The 26,169-nt window shown below is 41.6% G+C and overlaps 1 protein-coding gene across 1 annotated transcript in view; it reads left to right on the forward strand.

Moving 5' to 3' along the window:
- Nucleotides 1-26,169, forward strand: part of NBAS (NBAS subunit of NRZ tethering complex) — an 892,343-nt gene that overhangs the window by 581,229 nt on the left and 284,945 nt on the right. Inside the window, exons 44-46 of the mRNA XM_030198850.1 lie at nucleotides 1,124-1,458; nucleotides 12,700-12,918; nucleotides 16,965-17,167. Coding sequence (XP_030054710.1) covers nucleotides 1,124-1,458; nucleotides 12,700-12,918; nucleotides 16,965-17,167 — 757 coding nt within the window. The remainder of the gene's footprint in view (nucleotides 1-1,123; nucleotides 1,459-12,699; nucleotides 12,919-16,964; nucleotides 17,168-26,169) is intronic.

Genomic DNA, 26,169 nt, shown 5'->3' on the forward strand with positions numbered 1-26,169 from the left:
AATTAACAGAATTTGCAGCGACTTTGTAAACAGGGGGATAAATTTGTACCTGAGGCAGTGGAGGGTTAATTGAGTTGTCCAAGATCACAAGGAGCATCAGTGTGATTTGAACCTGGTTCCCTGGTTCTCACCCTACTGCTCTTACCAATAAGCTACTCTTCCATTTCCCAGGTTATATTCCAAATATATTTCAATAAAAGATGCAAATTCTTTGCAAATATAGGGCCCTGTTTACTAAGCGGCGTTGCGTTTTTAACGTGCATTAACCATGTATGTGCGTTAACTATGTATGCGCCTACAATATCCCTATTGGTGCCTACACGGTTAGTGCGCACACTAATTGAAGGCATGTTAAAAACACTAGCACGCCTTAGTAAACAGAGCCCATAGAATTTAAATGCAAATGAGAATAATGTCAGTAAAAATAACCACTCCCCCAAAGTGACTGCATTATGTCACATACTATTTAAAACAGTTGAATTGTTTTTTTATTTGTTTATTTTTGGGGTGGTTGCAATTATATGGTTTTAATGGGGTCCTGCCATTATTATTATTATTTTTTTTTTTGGTATTTTCATGATTGAGGGGTCCTTGTACTAAGTTCTAGTAAAAAGTCCTTAGCATGCCTTTATGCGAGTGTTTCCTGTGCACTAAGGCCATTTATACCACAACCTTAACAATACCTTTTTTTTTCCTATTTTTTGCTTTCATGGTTATGTGCTAATTTTGCCATTAGTGTATGGCCATTTAAAAAAAATTACCAGTTGAGCACTTACCGCCACCCATTTTGAATGTGGTAAGGACTCGTATGGTATTCGTGTGCCAACCAGTTAACATGTGGGTAATGGGGATGCACTAACTGGTTAGTGCAGGCATGCCCACTCTTTGCCCCTGACACGTCCCCTCAGAACATTAGAAAAAGTTTGCAGTTAGCACACACAGATTTCAAAGTTATTGCAGGAAGCTTGAGTTAATCGCACAGTACTCCATTTTTTGCTGCCTTAGGCACGTGTTCGCGCCTAACACAGCTTAGTAAAAGGGTCCCTAAATGAAGTAATTCATTATTTTTAATGATAACACAATGAATGAAATTGAAATAATTGTGTCTCTTTCCTTTTGGTAGGCCTTAACTACAAGAATCTTACCGATGAAAATCTAAACCCTTTAACAGCCCTGGAGCCTGTTCTTACAAGTCAAAATGTTTTATCCATCTCAAAACTTGCATCCAGAATTCCAGGCAAAGATGGAAACATGCTCTCATCTAGTTCTATCCATGCAGTGTGGCTACAGAAGCTCTTTTGGAATGGTGACCCCCATCATCTTAAGATAAAACCCCAATCAGTCACTGAATGGTTACAAGCATATGATATCTGTGGGAAGTACTTTGATAGACTGCTGCCTGGGGACATTGTTACCTTTATTGATGAAATCACTTTTTCGTCAAAGGCCATTAACAAGGTAATGTATAAAATAATTATTTAAAAAGAAGATTTTAAAGTTAACAGTAAATAAGGGCTGAGTTTTATGTCTGTAGTTCATCACTGCTGAATAATTTCTAGCTTCTGTAGTTATGTAGTAAAACAAACTAGAGGATGGGTGTGAACCTGAGGTAAAGTTGGACACAAAGAGAAAAGCAGGAGAATAACCGCACAGTAAATACAAAGGTCTAGTAATCAAAAATTCATCACTTAATATTCAAAATATAATTTGTATTATTTTAAAACAAAAAAGGAAAAAAGTTGAAAAAACAAAACCCTCCATGATATACACCTGGGAGTATTTTGTTCGCTCCCTAAGGTGTCTTTTTATTTAATAAGACCTGTCTATTCTGAGAAGCTTATAATGGCCGCTGAGAACTTTGTTGCATCTGTTCAACCACTGCCCTTTCTTCCCCTCCCATTCTTCCCCGTCCCCCGCGACTGTGCTACCTCTACCTTCCTTAGTTTGGAATGATTGCTCTGCCAAATGGTATCTTTCTCTTTAATTGCATTTTGTAGCTCTTTTCATTGCCTTTTTTTTTTATTTTAGTCTGTACACTGCCTTGTCCTGCAGGTCAGAAAAGGCAGTACAGTTAATGCGAAATAAACATAAACGATATAATAATTGATTTGGCAAAAAAAACAACTTATTTTTACCCTTTTTGTTAATATATATTTTTTAAGATTTGCATTTGAATTTGAAATGATAAATTAATTGTATTTATTACCAGCTTCTTGCACTTACATAGGTTAAAAAAAGTAATCTTGTTGTGTGCTATCTTATAATTTTCCAGTAGCCTAATGATCTGTAACATCTCTCAGATTTGAACCAGAAACTGTATTAAGTGGGCTTAAATATGATTGGACCCAATAGAAGTCAGATGTAAGTCAAGAGTGGGGAGGATAAGATGGGTGGGGCTAAAGAGTGGGTGGGATTAAGGCAGGGCCAAGGTGCGGTTGACTGGAGTGTGATTGGGCAAGTTAAAATCCTTAGAGTAGGGAGTATCCCTTAGATTGTAAACCCTCCAGGGACAGGAAAATACCTATTGTATCTGAATGTAACTTGCCTTGAGCTACTGCTGAGAAAGGCGTGATCTAAAATCAAATCCCGAAAACTAGAACCACACATATAATAAAGTGATATAAAACATTACAAATGTCACTTAGGGCCTAAAGAACAATTCTACAATACCATAATAGCACTAACTTCCAGGAGTCACACAACAAGGGCAGCAGCGTAAACAATGCAGTGAGCACTAGAATATCAATATTGGAAAACTAAACAAGCCGGATTAGAACAGATCAGCCCTACATAGACATTCAATGTTAAAAGAATACCTAGTCTTCCACACACAGAGAACATGGACAGACCCTCACCAGGTATAGAATAAGTAACCATGAACTAAAAATAGAAATAGTAACTATGAACTAAAAATAGAAATATGTAGACAAAAATACAAATACTTAAGGATTACAGCACTATAACTAGGCATACCTCAGCTGTACGGTCATATGCAAAGAATTTAAATTTTCTTCAACCCATATTCTTAAAAATTCAGTAATATGATTTTAAGAACTTCTGAAATTAAACTGAACCCCGAAGAAACTAGACTCTACAATACAACACTAAAATATATGCCAAATGTAAAGATAGCAGATGTAAATTTTAAAATACGACATATTCCAATCACATTACAAATTAACAAATAAAAATAAAACAAAAAAATGAAAATAAGGCAATATCTTTTTATAGGACTTTTAGAGGCCAAAACAACCTTGCTCAGTTCTGGACAATATATTGCTGTTATGGTATACTGTTCTGACCCGACGAAGGAGGCTTCGACCTCCGAAAACTAGTAAAAACAAAATATACAGTATATTAGGTTAGTCCAATAAAATGGTATCATCTTATTTTGCATTTTTTTTGTTTTATGTTTATAAGAGTGGAATAGCATTACTACCACACTACTTTATCCTGAATTAAAAATATATTTTTTCTACCTTTGTTGTCTGGCCATTTAATATTTCTAATTGTGTTGGTCGCAGTTTCTGCATTCTGCTTTCCTCTTAACTCTCATGGAAGGGTTTCTTGTCCATTTGTCCTTTTTCTCTCTTCTCTTGTCTTCTTCACATTCTCCACTACATCCATTAACATTGATATTTTCCTCTCAGCTTCCTTCCATTTATTTTTATCCATTTTCATTCATTCTTCAGTTTTCCTTTTTTTAACTGAATCTACCTAGAGCTTTCTATCTTTTCCCTCCCTTTTATTTCCCAGTCTCATTAACTCTATCCTCTCCCCCTTCTATCCAGTGTTTCCTCTTTCCCCCTTCCATATAGTATATCCCCCTCTCTCCCCATTCATCCATTGCCCCCCTCTCTCCCCCTTCCAAGTGTCTCCCTTTCTCTGTCTCCCCCTTCCATCTAGCATGTCCCCTATCCTCCCCTTCCATCTGGCATGTCCTCTTTGCCTCCCCTTTTCAACCAGCATGTCCCCTCTCTCTCCTCCATTCAGCTTCTCCCCTTCTCTATCACTACTTATATCCATCTTCTTCCATCTTCCATCCATTGTCTCCCCTCTTTCTTTCCTCCATCCATTATCTCTCTTCCATCTTCCATCCAAAATGTCCCCTCTCTCCCCCTTCATCCAGCATGTCCCCTCTCTCCCCTCCTTTCAGCTTCTCCCCTCTCTCACATCTTTCATCCAGTGTTTTCCCTCTTTCTTCCCTCCATCTAACATCTCCAGACAGTGTTACTGGAGTTTTACAAAATGCTGCAAGGTCCTATAACAGGACAATTGGGTCCATTACTTTGAGGATACAGTTGAGGAGGCAAGGTTCCCCCAACTCAAAAACACAGCGCTAATCAGCTTAATACCATCCAATTTCCTTGTTAAATGTTGATCTAAAAATATTTTTGCGGCTTTTAGCCACAAGGTTGGTGGCAGGCTTCCGGATTTCATACATGCTGATCAAACAGGATTCGTCAAGGGAAGGCAATTGGTCTTAAACATTCGCAAATTGTTACTAATGCTGGCTTTCTGCCAAAAGACAGAACTCCTTCTTCTGATCACCAGCTTAGACGCCGAAAACAGCCTTCGACCGGGTATGCTGGCCTTTCTTATTTGACATACTCAAGTACATTGGTGTGGGTGGGTGGTATACACGGGCAGTGGAAACCTTTTATGCAGACACAAGAGCAGCCCTCTTAGTGAATGGGATCCAGACAGAGACATTTCCTCTTGGTTGTGGCACTTGATAGGAGTGCCCACTATCCCCTCTTCTTTTTATCCTCACACTGGAGCTCCTCCTTTGCATTTTGCAGCAGACAGAAAGCCTGAAGGGAGTGATGATACATGTGGGTACAGTGGGTTTCAGGTGGGTTTTGGAGGGCTCACATTTACCACCACAAGTTTAACAGGTAGGGGGAGGGATGGGCCTGGGTCCACATGGCTGAAGTGCACTGCACCCACTAAAACTGCTCCAGGGACCTGCATACTGCTGTCATGGAGCTGGGTATGACATTTGAGGCTGGCAAAAACATTTTTTTTTGTTTTTTTTTTAGGGTGGGAGGGGGTTGGTGACCACTGGGGGGGGTAAGGGGAGGTCATCCCCCATTCCCTCCGGTGCTCATCTGATCAGTTCGGGCACCTTTTTGAGGCTTGGTCGCAAGAAAAAATGGACCAAGTAAAGTCGGCCAAGTGCTCGCCAGGGACGCCCTTCTGTTTTCCATCTGTCCTCCAATCATGATACAGTTTACCCAAAGTCTGTTCAATATGCACTTTTGTGGATAATGCAGCCCTAAATGCACTATTTCATTCTTAAATTACCTTGTTATCTAGATTACTGTAATATCGCCTGTGCCGATCTCCCGCAAACTAGTCTTAAGTGGCTGTTGCTCATCTCCTTTGTAGAGCAAAGCATTGAGATTCAGTTACGCCTCTTTTTCTATGCCTTCATTGGCTACCAATACATTTCTGAGTACAATTTAAGATCTTAGTTCTAGCATTTAGGGCTCTTCTGGATGGGACTCCTGATTATCTTTTTAGATTTACCATTCGTTATATTCCAACTAGATGCTTGTGATCCTGTAAAGACCATAGTCTGGTACTCCCTTCACCTTCTCAGATGTGCTGGTACATCACATGTTCTTCAGCTTTTTATTTCCTTCCACCCTATTTTTGGACTACCTTACCCTTAAACCTGTGCTTGGAGTCCTCCCTAAAGCAGGTCATAGCTAATTTGACAACTTATCTTTTTACTCTGGCTTTTGATGCGAGTTAGTGTTGCCTTTTATAGCAGCAGCAGCTGTCATGTTCAAATCCAGTGTTTTATTGCTGTGTGTTTGTAGATATCTCTTTTTTTACTCTTCCCTGTACTATCTGAAATGTCGTTCCTTTCCAATTTGTGTCTTTAAACTTTGTAAATCGCTGAGATTTGTCTTTGCCATGAATCGGCAATTAATCAAATACTGAATAAATATAAACAAACTCCTGTATGTGTCATAATTTTTCTTGGCTTTGGTACTCATTGATCCACCCATATTCTTCCCCCACCCCCCATTTTTTGCTTTTGCACTCTTGTAGGCATAGGCGGTCGGTGGCCCAACAGTTTGGGGAGGCTAAAGGGGGCGGGGGTTAGGGGTGGGGCCAGAGGTGGAGCTTAAATCCATAATTGTCTGATAACACAGAAAATAAAAATAAAGTCACAATTAATACCTTTTATTAAATTTAGATATTAGATATGTATCATATGTCAAAGAATATAAAGTGGTTGCTCAAAGCATATACTAACCACAATCGCTCAACTGCAAAATACTATGCACAACTTTGTGCAAAAACACACTCAGAACCTTATTGTACCATAAATATTACACTGGGCAGAACCTAATACACCAATATACCACCTATACGGAAAATGCAGACCATCAACAATATGAAACAAGGGATCATAATATCACAGTTCTCATGTTGAGCCACAAAACACCCTAATTCATGTTTAATGTGGGATAAAATGCCATAAATAAGTAAATAAATATAAACTTTTAATGTTGACCACCTAATTCTCAAAGTGGACATACTCCAAACACTATAATGAAAATAAAATGATCTTTTCTACCTTTGTTGTCTGGTGACTGTTTTTCTGATCATGCTGGCCCAGTATCCGATTCTGCTGCTGTCCTCTTAACTCCGTTTCCAGGGCTTCCTTTCTTTTCTTTTGTTACATGTGTACCCTGCGCTTTCCCCATTCATGGCAGGCTCAATGCGGCTTACATATTGGGCAATGGAGGGTTAAGTGACTTGCCCAGAGTCACAGGGTTTGAAAAAAGACAATTGGGATTATGCACAGCCTGGGAACTGATTGAAGGAACTAAATATACTCTGGCTGTGGTTCGGTCAACTCAGTCAGCACCTACCTCTGTCTCTTCTCTCCAAATCCAATGCACTGCGCCTACGTGCCAACAGTTTTTCTGGCAGGAAGTCAGTGGGAGGGGACATCACCAGACACTCTGTCTCTCATCTTGTTCTTCCCTACATGAGGCCCCTCCCGCGCGTTCCAGCCTATGCGGAGGGACGGGAGCGAGCGCTCGTAGTAGGGAAGGCTGACTGTGACTCCTGACTGGCTGCCTGAGGGCGAGGCGAAGAAGCACTGCAGAGGCACAGGACCGCCAGCAGTGAGCTCCTTCTGCCGAGAAAACGCCGAACCTGAGCGGAAAGTTCCTGCAAAGTTTGCAGCACTTGCGGGTCTCCCAGTCCTGCCGGGAGCTCGATCCGCGCCGCTCTCCGGACTCCTTCCCAACTTCCACTGCTGCCGCTTACGGGCACTGGCGGTCCAGGGAGCTCGCCGCCCGCTCAGGTTCGGCGTTTTCTCGGCAGAAGGAGCTGGTTTTCACCGAAACAAAAGAACCGCTGGAGATCAAAAACGCCGGTTTGGGTGACGTCATATTGAAGCGACAGCTGTTGGGAGCCTTTAAATAGCGCCTACAAAGAACTCACGAGTGCAGCACGAGCATTCAGCGCCGATGTCTCAGTTTACAGACCGTTGTGTATCTGTTGTGGGCAATTAACCCGAGTCCCTGACGAAAGCACTGAAACCCGCGGCGTCGGGCGCAATAAGGGGAAGCCTAAGTGGATTTCAGCAGTGAGAGACACGGACACGGCTTAAAGAAAAGATAAGTTTATTGTTTAGAGCACATGCAGTGTGAGCACTTTTTGTGTGTTTGCAATAGCACTACAAACAAATGAATCAAGGGACAGCCCAATGAAGAGATGCTATGCCACTAGGCAAAAGAATTTATGATATTGCCTACAAGTGGTATCTTCCGAGGGTTCCCTTATATATATATATATATATATATATATATATATATATATATATATATATATATATATATATATATATATATAAGAATATATCACATCATGAATATGTTCAATACCATAATGTGTAAGGAGAAAAATTTAAGGTAGGGCTATTTGCAGACAGTTAGTTCCGACCTTTGGTTTTGTGGTCTTACTGAGGTGACATCCAAACTTTAATATGATTTTAGCTTGCCATAGCAGTTACCCTTCATTTTGTATGTGGTCAGACAATTATGGACCCCACCCTCACCCAAACAGCTGAGCCACCAACTGCTTATGATGGTATGCATACTTTCCTTGCAGAGAGGGAGACCATTTTCAAAGGAGAAACACCCGTGTACTTGGGGAGAATCCCTTTTAATATTGCCTCTCTGACAGTGGTTCTCAAACTTGGCCTGGGGGACCATCAGCCAGTAGGTTTCCAGAATGTCCCTAATGAATATGCATCACAATTACAATCTAGGTCTAAACTCTATAATTAGTTACACATTATATATACAAATATGCATATGCATGAGATAGATTTGCAGGCCTGTCACCTCCATTATATGCAAATCTCTCTTGTGCATATTCTGAAAACCCAAACTAGCTGGTGGTCCCCCAGGACAGGTTTGAAACCTATTGCTGTTGAGAGTGCAGTTTTATAACAGGCCACCTGATGTGTGGCAGCTATGTGCACAAGTTGCACCAATTTAAAAATGGAAATTATATGCTCATGCTTACCCTTTTAAAATTACTCTACTGGAAATACATGTACACCTAATCTGAGGCATGCACATTCTGCAATTTATATTATATGCGTCTGCATATTTTTTCTAAAGTATGCATATAAGTGCAATCCCCAGATCCCAGGGATATCTCTGCTCAGAGAAACATTCACCTGTATAGGATGTACATACATAAATTTACATATGTAGTGTGTACCCTCTGGCAATTTTTATAAAAAGCCATTTCAGCATATAAAATACTTATTTCAATGCTTTGATTCCTTCTAAAATTACCCCTATATTATGTTTGTAATATAAATATCACTGAAGATGCTAAAATCAGATACAGTTAACATTTATCTGAAACAGCATAAGATTGAATAAATAGACATTATAGAAAAATAGAGCTGGAAGGACCCTGAAGGTCGTCTGATCCTTTCCTCTGCCTTTGGAAAGGATTTACTGTGCTTGTTTCCTTTCAGATAGATGCTGCTCTTACCAGCTTCTAATGGTTCCTTTTTGAAGGCAAAGAGAAGGCTCAGATGACCTTGAGATTCCTTCCAGTCCTATTTTTCTAAGCTGTGCCTTTGTTCCAATATGTTCTTGCCATGAACATTGATGCTAATTTGTCTACCTTACTCACCACTGAAGGACAGGAGCACTGAAGAAGTTAAAAGTGCTTGGTCTCATCTTCCAGGCAGAGGAGTTAAAAACACTTGTCTTCTGTGATTACAATTTATTTCCATAGTGGTCCCCGTATTAATGCATATATTAGCATGTGAATGCTTGAGTACTGTTTCTTCTTCGTTGATTTAATCATTTTAGAATGCAGTTTTATATAAAAACTCTTAACATTCCAAAAGTTTAAAACCTTGAAAACAAAGGTTCTTCTAATGTAGAAACTTCTAACATGTCTCAGAATTTGATTTTAAGTTGAAATGCTGATAAATATTTTTGAAGGTCAACGTTAAGGAGAAGAACAACATTTATCTTAGAAACTGCTCTACTTTGTTTTTGGACATTTATCATGTTTAAAGGGACTAGGAAAGGCATATTGTGTGTCACTTTTGAGAGACAAATGATCTTTCTTTAAACAAAGCCATGTATATGTCAATATGTTTTTAGAATTAGGTGTATATGGAACATACATCTACAGTGGTGGTATTGTGATACCATCTTTTTTTCTAGTGTTTTCCATAGTTGCTTATTCTTAGGTATATGTACAGGTTGTGGATATATAAATATAAAACAAATAAGCATAGTAGGAAAAAATTAACACTAAAGGGTCCTTGTGCTAAAAAGTGGCCTTAGCGCTTATGGCTGTTTTTACCACAGCCAGAAAATTGCTGATTTCCTATTTTTTTTCTATTAATGGCCATGCACTAATGTTACAAGGGCGCTATAAGATGGCCCAGGGCTGTATTTTCTGTGTTTATGGTGTCTTCCTCCCTATTTTGACATGTTTACTTGGCCGCGCTGTAGTCGCTCTTACCTTTTAGCACACGCTAATGATAGAGACACCCACTATATTCCTGTGGGTGTTCCTAGCGTTAGCGCATGCTAATTTTTAGTGCGCGTTAAAACGTTTGTGCGCCTACAGCACGGCTTAATAAACAGTGCCCTTTGTTTTTATATAGACGCACTTCCATTGTATCCACCCCTTAATATCGTTTATGGTTTTGTACTTAAGGGAGTTGTAGTTTCCTCATTTTTGGTGACATGCACTAATGCTGTCATTAGCACACGCCCATTAAAAAGAATTACCCCAGGAGCATTTCCCAATCCCTATTTTGTAGGCGGTAAGAGCTCATGTGGCAATTCTGCGCTAACCAGTTAGGTGGTAATACTCTCCACCTCCCAGACATGCCCCCTCCAAGAAACATTTACACTTTTTTTAGAGCACAGGTAGCTTGCGCAGATTTGGAACTTACCATATATCTGAGCTCATCTCCTGGTAAGCCATTTTAGGTTGTGGTAAGTTTAGTAAAAGGATCCCTAAGTAAAGTCAGGGCTGGCTCTACCATTGAATGACCTTGAGACAGATGCAGTAAAGCTGTGCTTCCTGTTATTATGTGTTCTAATCTTACCCCAGATGGAGAAAGAAGGATCAGCATAGGAAAATCAGCATAAAACCACTGCACTAAAGGGTGGCACTAAAATGTAGTGCAGTTTTTGTACTCATTTTATAACACTGAATTTATACTCAAGTTCAAGTAAAGATTCTCTACTTCTGCACTGTATGATCTGATGTGAAGTGTAGCACTTCTCCTCAGATCACTGAAGGCTCCTGGATCAAGAGAAACTAATCAAAGTTTTGGTTAAGCATGCTCATGTGCAAACATAGGGTGATTTCAAGCCTTACTGTGAACTTGTGGGCATGCAAGGCAATTTTTAAAGGACATTGCCCTGCAAAGTCAACCTTTTAAAAGTCATCTGGCAAGCAACTGCAGAGAATGCAGGGTAAACATGCAAAAAGCAGACGTTGGGATTTTAAAATGAATAATTGTTTTCTCCTTTTTTTTTCACAAAGAAGACTTTTATTGCAGTACTTCAGAACATGTTCTTTATTATTCAGTTAGAGAACTAGTAATAGTTGTATCCAGCTGTTGAGAAAATGGAATGAAAAGGTTCCTTCAAATACTAGCAGTAACACTTGTACTGGATACAAGAAACAACACATTATGCGAGTAATTTTGAAACAGAGAAAGACCAATTGGAAAATGTCCTCCCCTCTCTTCCACTTGCTGTACACTGTTAAGGTCGTTAAATTTTTCCACAAGCAAAAGAGGCAGGGCTGAGATGGGCTTGCAAATGTAAGCATAGAGATTTATTTTGGAATCCTTCTACCTGCTTCTTAACAGGTCCACCCAAGTCCCTCCCTCAGCTTCACCTCCTTTTCCCTTCAGGGGGATATATCTGCAGTGTGGAGAATACTGGAATTGGCGAAAGCCGATACGGTACTATGTAAGCCACATTGAGCCTGTAGGTGGGAAAATGTGGGATACAAATGTAATAAATAAATAAAATGCCTCCATAACATGTCCTGTTTTGTTTTGCCAGATCGTAAAATGTCCTCCCCTCTCTTCCACTTGCTGTACACTGTTAAGGTCGTTAAATTTTTCCACAAGCAAAAGAGGCAGGGCTGAGATGGGCCTGCAAATGTAAGCATAGAGATTTATTTTGGAATCCTTCTACCTGCTTCTTAACAGGTCTACCCAAGTCCCTCCCTCAGCTTCACCTCCTTTTCCCTTCAGGGGGATATATCTGCAGTGTGGAGAATACTGGAATTGGCGAAAGCCGATACGGTACTATGTAAGTAAGCCACATTGAGCCTGTAGGTGGGAAAATGTGGGATACAAATGTAATAAATAAATAAAATAAATAAAATGCCTCCATAACATGTCCTTTTTTTTTTTGCCAGATCGTATAATGAGTACCATATATCTACTAGTTTTTCTAAACAGTTGGATGCTATCTAAATTTTAAGTTGAAAAACTAACTGGTTGTTTTATGAAACAGATCTATGTTTGTTTTCAGTCCTTCTATGGTCCTGGATGTTTCTGTTCTCTTTTTCCTGCACCAAAATAGCCATAATATAATACCCCAGTGTGTGACAAAGGCTGCATGGTCTTTGATCACCTTCTTGAGACAATTTATAGTGTCATCCTTTGTAGAACACAGCAACCCTGCTAATTGGAGAAATGGAATTTCACAGTTCACTATACGTTCTTTTCCTTTTAAGTACCATTACTGTACATTATCTCAACAAACTACAAAATATTTTTAGGTACTTCAGATAAGTGATTATTGAGAAGTAGTTTTGGTTTTATGTTTCTTAATATTGCATGTCATCCCTCTCTTGTTTAAATCTGTTATCTGTGTCTCTGTTAGGCCCCATCAGGTCACAGCATTTTTCATAGAATGTATTATTAATCAGCAATTTTCAAAAGGATTTCCTTGTCTTAACCCCCACTTAGAGGGAAAGGAGGGGGGCTCATGTCTTTAAAAATGAGAAAATGATGTTCATCTGGTGAATAATTTACATGTGAATATTTTAAAGTGGGGGGGGGGCAGGGAGCATGAGAAGCAGAGATGTTGTTAAACCACTGGAATTACTACCATGCTTGCTTTTTCTTCCTTTCTTTTATTGTAGCTGACAGTAGACGCCCGTATAGAAATGACTAAGAAGGCTCTAGGAGCAGTTAGACAGATCATTGAGAAGTCAAAGAAAAAAAGCACAGATGATGGCACCCAAATAACTGGAAATTCCGCAGTCGCTTATGAGGGTGCTTTGAATCATCTGCAGCAGTCTCTTGCTCATCTGGAAACACTCTGTCATAGCTTTATCGCATACCTGAAGAATATTGATCAGGTAACAAGATTTTTATTTTCACAAGTAGGCTTAAATAGCTCCCTGTGGTGCTGGTTCTTTTCTCTAGCATTGTCTTTCACCATTAATTCATTTCAAGCTACCAAGCAGTGTAGACCTTTTAATGCAGTGCTATGTATCTGACTTAGAGTTTCTAAACAGCCTATTACTGTATACTAACACTTTGAGGCACTTTTACTAAACTGTGTTCAGCACTTAACACCTGGGTTACGCCACATTAAGTGCTAACACAGAGCTGTGTTAAGAGGTTTTGCAATATTTTCACTAAGGCCCCAATGCTCAGAAGCAAATGCGGGTGTTAGAGGCCATTAGCATCGGACTAGTGCCCACATTTGCTCCCACGGGCTGTTCAGAGCCATCGACCACATGAAACAACATGCTTGCCAGCTCTGAATTCTAATTGCATTCTAAACAGGGTCATCACTACTCCTCCCCAATTCTCATTGGGCAGCGCACCAAACAAGGGCGCTGCTTCTGTGGCAAACCCTACGCCAGCTCAGAATTGGCGTTATGGTTTGCCAGGGCATTAGGAAGGAATGTGAAGACCCTTCAGCATGCATTTGCATGCACCTCCAGGCCTCTCACCCACCCAAACACAAGAGTTCTGATGGACCCCCTGACTCCTCACCCCCCCCAAAAACACATAACACCCCCCACCTGCAATTACATAGTACCCTGGTGGTCCAGTGAGACCCTTGCCAGGCGCCAACTGTGGCAAACTGACCTCCCCTCCCCCCCCAAGGCTAGCCCTAGTTGTCCACTGTTGCCCACCCCCTCGTACCTTAGAAAGAAGAGGGACTAGCATTCCCTTCCTCCTCCTGCAGATGCCATCTCAAAATGGTGATGTCCTGCCCTGCCCAGTGCATCTTGGGATGCACTGGGCAGGCTTTACTTCCATACTACTAACTTTGAGCATGAGAGAGTTATTTTGGGGCACTTTTACAGCAGTAAAGGAGTTTTGAGCATTGGGGCCTGAGCACATGCTTTTTGTGTCAGCGGTATGGAAAGTGTTTGACAGTTAACATGTGGCACATTCTGCATGATAACAACCTAACACAGAGTTAACGTGGGACCACTTACCGCCTCCTAAGTAGGAAGCAGTAAATGATTCCAGGTTAACCAGCAGCAGGTACTGCATGTTAATCTGGATGCTAACATTTGACCTGCAATACAAAATAGGAATACCTCCAGTGGTTGCCGTGTTAAAATTTGCAGCAACTACGGGCTAAAGTCCCACGTTAAACCATGGTAACTGCAAATTTTACCTTGGTTTGGTAAAAGGACCCTTATGTATGGTTGAAATAGTTGGTCACTTTCTTGTTAGGTTTATTTGTATAAAGAATTTAAAAAAATACTATTAGGACCAAATGCTATAAATGGTGCTAAGAAAAAAAAAAAACAGACTAACTGCTATTCCATAAATGGTGCCAAATTTTAGAATAGTGCTTGGTGCCAAGATTCACGCTTAACTTTATACGAAAGAATTTATACCAAGTAACCCTAGTATAAATCCTCACGCCTATATTAGGTGCAGATCCCCTTATTCTACAACAGCGCACATAAATTGAAGTAATGCCTTTGATCTGCCCATGACCCTCTCATGGCCGCACCTCCTTTTTGGGTCCGCATGTAAAATTTATGCAAGAATCCTGGCGCCTAAAAATGCACACATAAATTTCAATTGATGTCAGCACTAATGATTGTTAAGGCCCAATTATTGGCACTGTTTGGCTTGTTATTCATTTAAATTGCACATGCAAATTGGACGCACACCCAGATTTGTGCTCGCAATTTTAAGCGCCATTTATAGAATTTGGGGATTAATGTTAATGATGCTTTCTTGCTGAACTATTCTGAGGGTTTTGATGGACCCTTATTAAATTGTGGCTAATGAATAGTTTATATTTAAAAAAATGTTTTGTTGGAGTATTATATACTGAGCAGTTGCTTTGACCTCCCCCCCCCCCCCAAAAAAAAAAGAACGATGTGTTATAAGAGACCTAGTTAGTTACTGTATCTATAATTTATGACATGTAGTAGGACATTTACCAAGCTATACAATTTATTTGTCCCTATTTGAAATAATTTTGTTTTGTGTAGTCAGGTTATTTACTAATATGATAGGTAAATCTCTGCATGATATACAGATTGGGAAAGAACAGAAATTAATGTTGCATTTGCACCTATAGCCCTTTTTGACTTAACCAGAACTCTTTAGGGGCATAATCGGGATAAGGGAGCACAATGGTTTTTCCAAGCTCCCTAGGGTTGTTCATGAATGGGGAGAAAGGCAGTCTATGAATGCCCCAAGCTCCTAAATGGTCAACACAAGTTGTAGTTCAGCAGAAAAATATAGAGCACACTAGGCTATAGTTGTTTAGCAGGATACGGGGTTCAGAATTACAATCCAGGATTTAAACAACAAATACTGCACTCACAGTACACAACATCAAAATGAACCTACTCTACACATACTACAAACCTAGTGGCCTTCTTCTTTCTTTGTGTTGGGGCAGTGGTTCCCAAACCTGGTCCTGGAGGCACCCCAGCCAGTCAGGTTTTCAGGATACCCACAATGAATATTCATGAGAGAAATTTGCATGCAATGGAGGTAGTGCATGGAAATATTTTTAATAAATATGCATGAAACAGATTTAGAGGTCCTTTTACTAAGGTGCGCTATTAGCATTCGCTAAATACCATACAGCCCATTATATACCTATAGGCTGTATGGCACTTAGGGCCAGATGCATCAGCCAAACGTTAAAGTGCTTAACAAATTTTAAAAAATGAAGACTGCACTAAAAACACACCTCAGAATTGTTTGGTGTGGTATTCAAAACTGGAATGCATCAAAGTTTCGCTAATCTGGTGCAAATCCCCCATAGCGGAGTAGGAAACGCATGCATACAGAAAGAACACGTTATCGGCATGGCTAATGTGGGTAAGAATTTTTAAAAAAACGCCCCCCCCCCCCCCCCCACCCGCCCGAGGTCACCACTGCTCCCCGCTTCCCAAAAATCAAAACTTTAAGCTGCCCCGCCCCCCTTCCTCTCTTCTCCTCTCTTTCTCCCCAGCTCCGCCTCCCACCATCCTCCGCCCCGTGCCCCACCCCCGCTGCCCCCCCAGAGATAATCGCCGCCGTTTCTCCTCTCCACCGGGCCCCCCTCCGTCTTACCGAGCCCGTGCAGCGCCTCTCACCTCTGTGTGAAGGCGCTGCACGGGCAAGAAGAACAGCTGATGCCTCTTCGCTGAGTCTTCGCATCTCTCTTTTCCTCCTGGGCCCGCCCCCGTCTGACGTAAGTAACCTACGTAAGAGAGGAGAAGAGAGGAAGGGAGGGGGGGCCGGGGCAGCTTATAGTATTGATTTTTGGGAAGCGGGGAGCAGCGGCAACCTCGGGTGGGGGGGGCAAGGACGTCCATGAAGGATGCTCCTGACGAGCACCTTTGCCCCCCTCCCAATCCTTTTTTTCCCCTTTTTTTTAAATGCAGGGGCAGCGGGGAGCAGCGGGGACCTCAGGTGTCAATAAAGGACGCTCCTGACACCCGTTTTTGCCCCTCCCTCCCGTTTTTTTTTTAACATTACAGTTTGGAAGCCGGGCAGCCCTAACGAGAGGTACAGACCTCTCGTTAGATTTCCTGCATTTTTCCTGCGTTAAGGCAATCGGAAAAGGTTAGTGCATCTCGTTGCAATGGGGTTTGTACACGAATTGCTCGGAAAAAGGCCTTTAATGCATGTCACAGTTTAAAACTTGTTCGTTAAAGGGTTGTAAAAGGGTTGTTAAAGTTTAGTGCATCTGGCCCTTAATGTACACTAATTTGATAGTGCACACTAAATCCGTTAGCGCACCTTAGTAAAAGGACCCCCCTGTACAGTATTGATTAATCTGACATCCCGACCCAGTGTACAGCACTTGACACTCTGAATTACCAACCAATAGTAAAGTTCTTTGGGAGCTTGGTGGCACAGCTTGTGAATCACAAATTGATACCTTATGCATCATTTAGTTTATTATGTCTGCTTTTAGGATCGCCTACAGAAGTATGGCTATTTGTATGATTTATCCAGATCAGAGAAAAAGAAAATCAGTGATTTGGCAGTGACCATATGTATGGATGGTCAGCCTCTGGATATGATACAGAAATTATTGGCCGTAGCTGTTGGGCCTCTAGAAATTGCCCCTAGAGATGTAACATACAGTGCGGTGCAGAATATCATAGCTTCACTGAGGTAAGTGTTTAAGCAACAAAGTTAAAGATAATAATGTTTTACAGAGAAGTATAGAAGAATATTAGGATAATGCTTCAGATTGAAAAGGCTCTATGGTATTGCATCTGAAAGGGAACAGTGGATGGGAAACGTACTCACTATCTGTCAACAGTTCCCGTGTGTCTTTCTTAGAAATATAGGTAGAAGCAGAGCTGCTGAGAGAAGGGGGAAAAATTCCCCAGGGCCCGACCTCCAATTGGCGCAAGCCTGGCACTGGCAGGGCTTAGATGGCTGATTGGTCAAACCTTGTCTCTGTGCCACAGAGCTGAGTTATTGAGTTAACTCTTCTGTGCATGCCACAGGTCCTTCCTGCCTCATCCCGCCTCCTGTATGAATTACTTCCTGTTTGGTCTCGACAGGAAGAAAGACCTAATGAAGTTGGATGGTAGCAACCAACTTGGAAAGACAAGAGCGGAGCAGGAGACATGCAAGTACACAGGCCCGGGAGAGGGTGCGGGGGGTGTTTGGCCCAGGCCCGGCTTTGTCTCTCAGCAGCCCTGGGTAGAAGAAAGGGGTGGGCCATGAGGGCAATGGCCTGACCAATGCGTGCCCCACACAGTATCAGCAACTGGGTATCTAGGAGGCGGGGGATTATTTGCACCTTTTCCGTCTTCCAACCCAAAATTTGTTCCACTGCCTTGGTTAGAAGTTATATAGACTTCTAGGACTTGGAGAAAACAGGCGACTTTGAAGATGTGAGGTACTTTTAAAAATACTAATAAGAAACATACTTTAGTATATGATCATTTGAGACATCACAGATCATTTTAAGGTTTTTTTTTTTCTTTTGGTGATGAAATTACAAGCAGCACATTGTTAGCTGATCTTGATAAACAAGCTAAACTAAGAGCTGTACCATTTACAAATGAGCAGAGAGGAAAGCATTTTAATGCAGGAGAGAGAATATCCTTCAGTTTGGTGTGAGACAAACAGCATGCTGACATATTCTGAAGAATTTGCTGCCTAGAAGAAAGATGAAATATGATATATACATTCAGATATCTGACCTACTTTAGTACAATAGCAGAAGGTTGTGTTCTCCATAGAATAAAAAGCTCAAGGATAAGAAGTTGCCATTTGAAGCTGAAGGCTGGAAGACTCAAAAGAGATATGAGAAACCCACTCCTTTCACTGAGAGGGTAGTTGAACATTGAGCAGAGGGAATAAGACCCAAAATGGTGGTAGACTTCAAGCATGCCTAGAATGGGTACAAATGAACATGAACAGTGAGAGGTGGAGGAGTAGTCTAGTGATTAGAGGACAGGGCTGACAACCTTGAAGCCTGGTTCAAATTCCACTGCTGTACCTTGTGATCCTGGGCAAATCACTTAACCCTCCATTGCCTCAGATTCAAACTTAGGGGCATAGATGAGACTTTCTTGTGTCCTAAGCCCATTGTTACTGCATCCTAAAAAAAAAACGGCTTTTTTTTGTTTGTTTCTTTGCTGGTCCTGGGTGTGGAGCCGACAGCTGCGCAACTGTTCCCCACAACCCCGGGAAGTAAGAACAATGCACAGATATGGGGGGGGGGGGATGCGCAGCATCTTGTTACATTTTCATCTTTATTGCATTAAAACGCTCACAGGCTAATGTATGTGTGTAGAAGGTGCTGTTAATACATGTAAACTATATTGCATATGTTAGTGCTTTTAATATTCATGAAACCATTAGTTCACTTTACCGTGTTTCCCCGAAAATAAGACACTGTCTTATATTAATTTTTGCCCCCAAAATGCGCTAGGTCTTATTTTCAGGGGCTGTCTTATTTTTCGGGGAAACATCGGGGTTGGCCCGCCCGCCCTCCGTCGCTCCCGGAACTAACCTTAAACGCCTCCTTTCACCTTCGCAGCAAGCAGCAGCAGGGCAGGCCACTCCTTCCTTCTGTGTCCCGCCCTCGCCTGATGTAACGTCCTCGAGGGTGGGGCACGGAAGGAAGGAGTGGCCTGCCCTGCTGCTGCTTGCTGCGAAGGTGAAAGGAGGCGTTTAAGGTTAGTTCCGGGAGCGACGGAGGGTGGGTGGAGGGGGGGCTTGGCGACCTCGGGTGGGGGGGGGGGTCCTTCCCCATGTGAAACTTGTACAGCGCTGCGTAACCCTGGCAGCACTATAGAAATGCTAAGTAGTAGTAGTAGGGGGGGGACGGCCCGGGGGCGGCCTTGTCCAGCTCTAAGCGGCCCTGCTTTCAAACAAAAATTTGCTAGGTCTTACTTTCGGGGGAGGCCTTATATCTACCAATTCAGGAAAACCTCTACTAGGTCTTATTTTCAGGGGATGTCTTACTTTCGGGGAAACAGGGTAGTATATTGCAGAGATGACAAGTTTCCCAGTTCTAGGCTGGAGATTTTGGGATATGGGGTGGTCAGAAATCCAGGACTGTCCAAAAATCTCCAGCCTGGAACTTGGTAACTTGGCATCTCTGATATTGGCCTCTGAGGTGGTAATTTTATAACAACACTCCAAGGCAAATGGGGCAAGAAGGCGTCTATTTAATGTTAGCACAAATCTGGCTGAAATCTTGCCTAGATCAGAGGTGTACTTAATGTAAATGTTCAAGTATACAATATGGAGTAAATTCTATAAATGATTCCTAAAAAATCAGCGCTGAAAAAAGTAAAGCTTAGCGCTATTCTATAACAAGCGCTTAAAGTTGGGCGCCATTTATAGAATAGTGCTTAGCGCTGGGAACCATGGCTATATTTAGGTGTGACTATTTACACCAGTGAAACTGTGGTGTAAAGCCCCGCACATAAATTAGGCACAAATCCCCTTTATAACAACGCCCCTGATCCTCCCATGACCCACCCATGGTTGCACCCCCTTTTTGGACCCGTGTGTAATATTTATGTGCATAAATTTAAATTAAGTTCAATTAACACCAGTGCTTGTTAAATTCCCAATTATCGATGCTAATTTGCTCATTAATCAATTAAATTGCACACACACAAATTTGCATGCACACATTTTAGCGACTTTTATAGAATTTAGGGGTATATGCAAAAAACATGACTGCCCATTCTGTGCCGAACTCCATCCCTGAGCATGCTTACTGTACAAGTACTTGCCAGCTTGCACCTTAGGTACTTCTAGGTGCGGCATAATTTTATATACGCCCAAATATGTGCATAAATAGTAACATAGTAAATGTCGACAGTTAAAAACCTGCACAATCCATTCAGCCTGCCCAAAAAAGTGGCCAGAGTTGAATCTGGCACTCTGTATAGGTTCTACTTCTTCGTGATTAAACACTGGTATACTTAATCTCTGTCTCTCCCTGCCAGTTTTGGGGCACAGACTGTAGAAGTATACCAGGTCTCCAGTCCTAATTCCCAACTACTGGAAAATCAGCATTGTACATGTAAAAATGGATTATAAAATTACCCTCTTAATGATTTGCTGTAGCTTTCAGATATTTGTACACAGTGTAACTAACACTATTTTAATATGAAGGAGAACTGTATTTATATTCATCTTTGTAGATGTTTTAATTTTAATTTTCTTATCACAGTCTTTCAATGTGGTTGATAGGCATGCAAGTGAATGTAGGCATATAGGTGTGTATGATAATGTGAATGATGGACAGGCATGGAAACTTCACAGGCAGTGTTCAGTATAAAGTCAAAAGAGAATTTTATTGGTGGAATATAATTAAAGCATGACAGTCTGTTTTTCTCACAACTCACTTTCTCCTTGGCAACAATCTTATTTACTCCCTTCTCTCAACACTTTTAGCTTCTTCAATATGGTTCCAATACTTAACCATATTGAACCTTTTCAGGATCTTGCCATGTAATTGTGACCTGGATTGGCCACTGTTGGAAACAGGATTCTGGTCTTGATGGACCTTTGGTCTGTCCCAATGTGGCAATATTTAAGTACCATAGGTCCAGGCCTGGCTTTAGCTAGGATGCTAAGGACTCAGGCTCTTCACAGCAAATAAAGACACGTTTTTACCTTTAATTCCTCTTTCATGCATTCCATGGGTTTCTACAGGGTGCAAACATTTGAGCTAGGGCCACTTTCCATTTTACTGGAACTTTCCCCCTTAGGTACTGCAGATCAGCCGCACTTTAGGGAGGGTTCCTTCCCTCCAAGAGATATCTACTCTCGGGATCTCTCTCTCTCTCTCTCTCTCTCTCTCTCTCAGACCTCTTGCCTTGGGTCTTCTCTGTCTTCCTCCCCAGGATATTGAACCACCTCCCGGTCTGAGTCCCGCCCCTCTGACTCAGCCTCTGATATGGCATGTTTAGTGCTACCTGCCATAAGGTGCCAACCTGCAACATCAATGACGGAGTGTTCTTAGGGACATCTGACGCTATACCACTCACTCCCTCACAAGGTTGTATTTACAAATAAGGACGTATTTGTGAATTAAAAAGTGCATTCTTTTATGCAGATTATACGGAAATAGAGAATGATATGCCACTATTTACTATGGTTCCTATTTACCAAGTTGTTGTAGTTGTTAACGTGATAATTAATGTGAACTTATACCAAGAAAATGCTAAACTTGGACAATATTGAGTAAATTGTAAACGGCAGATGTACATTGCACTCATTGAAGCATATTTGCATATATAGGACCTAAGTTGTGGAATGCTATCCCTCTAGAGTTGTTCTCCTACCCAGTTAAATTGTGCTCACCTGGCTATTGGGGAACAGTGAGTGTAACTTATTCAGAGAGTGCAGCCGAATATCCCCTCAAACTGGCTATCTTGTGGGTGGTCTATGGGCAGAATCAGCCCTTATTTGGTTAAGTGCAAACATTCAGTCCTTCACCTGATAATTTAATCGGACAGATAAGACCGGATAAATAGCAGTCCCTATCTTTGTTCAGTTAACTTACTATCAGCGCTTAACCGGATAAATGCTGACCATCTGCGTATGCCAGGATATTCAGTGCCTGTACCTGGATACGACCCGGCATTGAATATCCTGAATATTGCCCCTAATCATTTTAAAACACAAATAGTATACATATCCTAAGTCAGTTTTGAAATAGACAAAGGGCAAAAAGCATCTGATAATTTTTTAAACACTTTTAAGGAGTTCTATGTATTCCCTGTCTATCTTTAAAAAATAAAATAAATATATATATATATATATATATATATATAATTTTTGGTACCTAGGATTAACATTGACAGGTTATCTGCCCTGTGGGTAACATTAGAATAGGAGGCAGGAGAAAAAGGCCAAAGAGCAGTCTAGCCCCTTTCCTTTATCATCCCATGCTGTCCCATTCCTTCAGTTTACTCTTGAGTCCCCACTTTGGCCAGGTGGCTATGGGAGGAAAGAAGTGAGGGAGCAGCAAGTGAATTCTGGGTCTCTTGACTTCCATAAACAACTTTCCCAACCATTTAGTCACTAGCCACTACTAGGCTCCCCAGATACCCTGTGTAGAGGGTCTTTACGCTTTAATATAAGTACATAAGTACCACCATACTGGGAAAAGACCAAGGGTCCATCAAGCCTAGCATTCTGTCTCCGACAGCGGCCAATCCAGGCTTCAAGAACCCGGCAACCCCTACCCCCCCAAAATTAATAATGTTCAATGGACTTTTCCATCAGGAATCTGTCCAAACCCCCTTTAAATTCCGTAAGGCCAGCTGCTGTCACTGCATTCTCCGGCAATGAGTTCCGGAGTCTAACTACATGCTGAGTAAAGAAAACCTTTCTCCTATTTGTTTTAAATCTACCATATTCTAGCGTCATCTTGTGTCCCCTGGTTTTGTTGTTGTTTGAAAGTGTAAACAAATGCTTCACATCTATCCGCTCTACTCCGCTCATTATCTTGTAGACTTCTATCATATCAGCCCTCAGCCGCCTTTTCTCCAAGCTGAAGAGCCCTAACCTTCTCAGCCTTTCCTCATAGGGAAGTCGTTCCATTCCCTTTATCATTTTCTTCGCCCTTCTCTGCACCTTTTCTAATTCCTTTATATCTTTTTTAAGATGCGGCGACCAGAATTGGACACAATATTCGAGATGCGGTCGCACCATGGAGCAATACAACAGCATTATAACATCCTCGTGTTTGTTTTCCATCCCTTTCCTAATAATACTCAACATTCTGTGCGCTTTCTTAGCCGCTGCAGCACACTGAGCAGAAGTTTTTAACATCTTATTTCTTTGTTCTAATCCTTTCATTTACATGAGGTTCATTGGAGATTTGCTAATTTTATTATACTTTTTTGTGCATTTAAAAGCTTAATAAATTGTGACCCAAGTATGCTAAGCAGGAGTAAGTAGATGAAACAAGCTTAGCACACCTTATTACCCTGCATCTTCATGAATCATTTGCATATCATATGAGATCTTTTGGGACCCTCTTCTGAACATGATTGCTTATGTCTACAGGGAAATTGGAGAGGAGCCATTCAATGAAGTTTATATGTAATGACTTAGCAAAATGTTTGAGATATATGTTTTGTCTTTAGTGTAGCCATTAGATATTTTTCAACTTTTGCACAGTATATGGATGATAAAGCGGTCTTTTGAATTATTTACACCTACAAAATTTAATGAAACCTGTTTAAAAAAATCTCAGTGGGAGAGTTTAATGGAACTTGATAACTGCTGGTTAAATAACTAACTACATTTTTATGGAAGAACTAGTAAAACATGCCCGTTTCTTGCGCAAATGAAACGGGCGCTAGCACGGTTTCCTTCCGAACCTCCTCCCCTCCCTACTCACCCCTTCGGCGTTCTGAAGGCACTGACCGGCATTGTTGCGGACCTGGGCACGCCACCTTCAATCTGCTTTGTCGTTGGTTGTGAAGCCACTGACGCCATTGCTCCGCCCTCAATGTCATCACGTTTGACGCGAGGGCGGGGCCCCAACACAGTGTTTTCGGTGGCTTCACCACCACGAAGGCTTCGAACCGGAAGGAAGTGCCCGGAGGACCTGACAGTGACGTCAGTGTCCTCAGCACGTTGAGGGTGAGTTTTATTATATAGGATATTCCAGTTTTTCCAGCCAGTCTTGAGTAGAGAGGTGCATGGGAGCACGAGGTTTGCAGGAATCCCCCCCCCCCCTCCAATTCCATGAGTATCCTGCAGGGATGGAAGTAGTTTCTGCCGGGTTCCCGTGAGAGTGTACGCGCCTCTGTGACCACCTACCTACCCAGACGTCCAAGTACCACCTCCTCCTTTCAATAATTCAGTAAAGCCGCATTTGCTCTCAGCCCAGGCTGATGCAGCAAGACTCAAACTGACACAGGAATGGACCAGCAGCATCAGAGGTCACCTGATCTACGGGCAAATGCGAGTGGTGACCTCCACATACAGTGATCTTCCACATGCAGCCAGTGATAGATCATTGCACGTGGAGGTCACCATATGCATGCGCCAGTAGATCAGGGATGATGACCTCTGATGTTTCTGGCCCTTGCGTGTGTCAGATTGAGCCTTGCTACATCAGCCTGGGCAGAAAGCAAGTGTGACTGTGCTGAGTTATTGAAGCAAGGACTTGCTGCACAGTGCCAGTTAACCATGGTTTGCTACCAAAACAGTAAGCATTAAAATAATGCACCAGGAGTTATAACATCGGCATTGATGCTGATCGTATATGTCTAAGTCACTTCTTATATGGACTAAGTTAGTCCATTAAAAAAAAATATCACTGTCTTCTTTTTGTTTGTTTATTTGTTTTTATTTATTAACATATTTTTCTATGCTTTAAAATAGACTAACAGGCAATCACAGCACTTTATCCATGTATACTGAGTGTAGCAATTTAAATGATGGAACCATTGAATGTGAGCATAAAGATAAGGGCTAGTGGTACAGAAGGAAGTAATTTATAAAATAATAGTAACCGTAAAATGAATTTATAAAGGTAAAAGCAGTGCCAGGTTCTGTTGGTGGTACTTATTGTTCCTGCTCAGATTATATTTCTGTCTTTTGTGGCAGGATGCAACGTATTTTATTGCCATAACTGCTATTCCTTCAGTTTCCTGTAGGATTAAGGATTAATTTTCCGGTAATACAAACAGATGTGTTCTCCTTAAGCAGTTGAACTATGTAATGACTTAATTTTTCTTCTGCTTTTCTCTCTTGAATTTTATATATGATCTGCCTTGCTTGAACAAAGATTTCTGTATTTTGATTTAGTGAAAAATGCAGTCAATTAGAGTGAACACAAATACGTGGTTCAAAGTAAAGCATCATTATTCTTCAGGTAGTACAATTAAGCAAAGGTACTTTATTATTTTGCAAATATTAATTGGGAAGAATACGTACTCAGGCAGGGTCTCTGCCAGAACCTCTAATGTATTTCAGTAGCATAATTAGATGAAATAGCTGTTTCTGAAGGTTATGCATATGGGTGGTGATGAAGGAGATACTTGTGAGGATGGAATGGATCATAGCGGGGATGGGTTGGAACGGGTTGGATTCCAGTGCGGAGAAGCAGGAATGGGTGAAATTTCTGTCCCCATGCTGTGATAAAGTCACCTCCAGGATAGTTGGGTTAAGGCAATTTCAGTCTGAAATACAAGTCCCAGAAGGCATTGCAGGCAAGGAGCCAGAGGGGGAGATGAAGAACCCGCACTGGATCCCTAGCTGCAATCAGGGAAGACATGGGTGTAAGCTGGCAGGCTGTGTAGAGTGGCTGCCACTTGGTGGAAAGAGAGTTGGGAAACCCTGTGTGCAGGAGCTCATCATTGGTCTCATTAGTCTAATGCTTAACTCAGCTGGTTTGGGTGTGAGGAAGCTAATGGAAGGAGAATGGTTGGTGGTGGTAGCTGAAGCCAGGGATTGATTAGGCAGGTGGGAAGGAGTCCCAGCAGTTCAGTTCAGGAGTCAGAAGCTGAAGGAGAGAAGCAGTTGCAGGCTGAAAATCCTTGGGCAGGGAGGTCCCTAAAGTACTAAAGCAGGCTGAGATTCCTTGAGTGAGAGGAAGTCCCAAAAGTATTGAATTCACTGTGAAGCTGATGCAGGGGAAAACCCTTGGGTAGAAGGAGTCCCTA

The sequence above is a fragment of the Microcaecilia unicolor genome, chromosome 3, assembly GCF_901765095.1.
Source record: "Microcaecilia unicolor chromosome 3, aMicUni1.1, whole genome shotgun sequence".
NCBI lineage: Eukaryota > Metazoa > Chordata > Amphibia > Gymnophiona > Siphonopidae > Microcaecilia > Microcaecilia unicolor.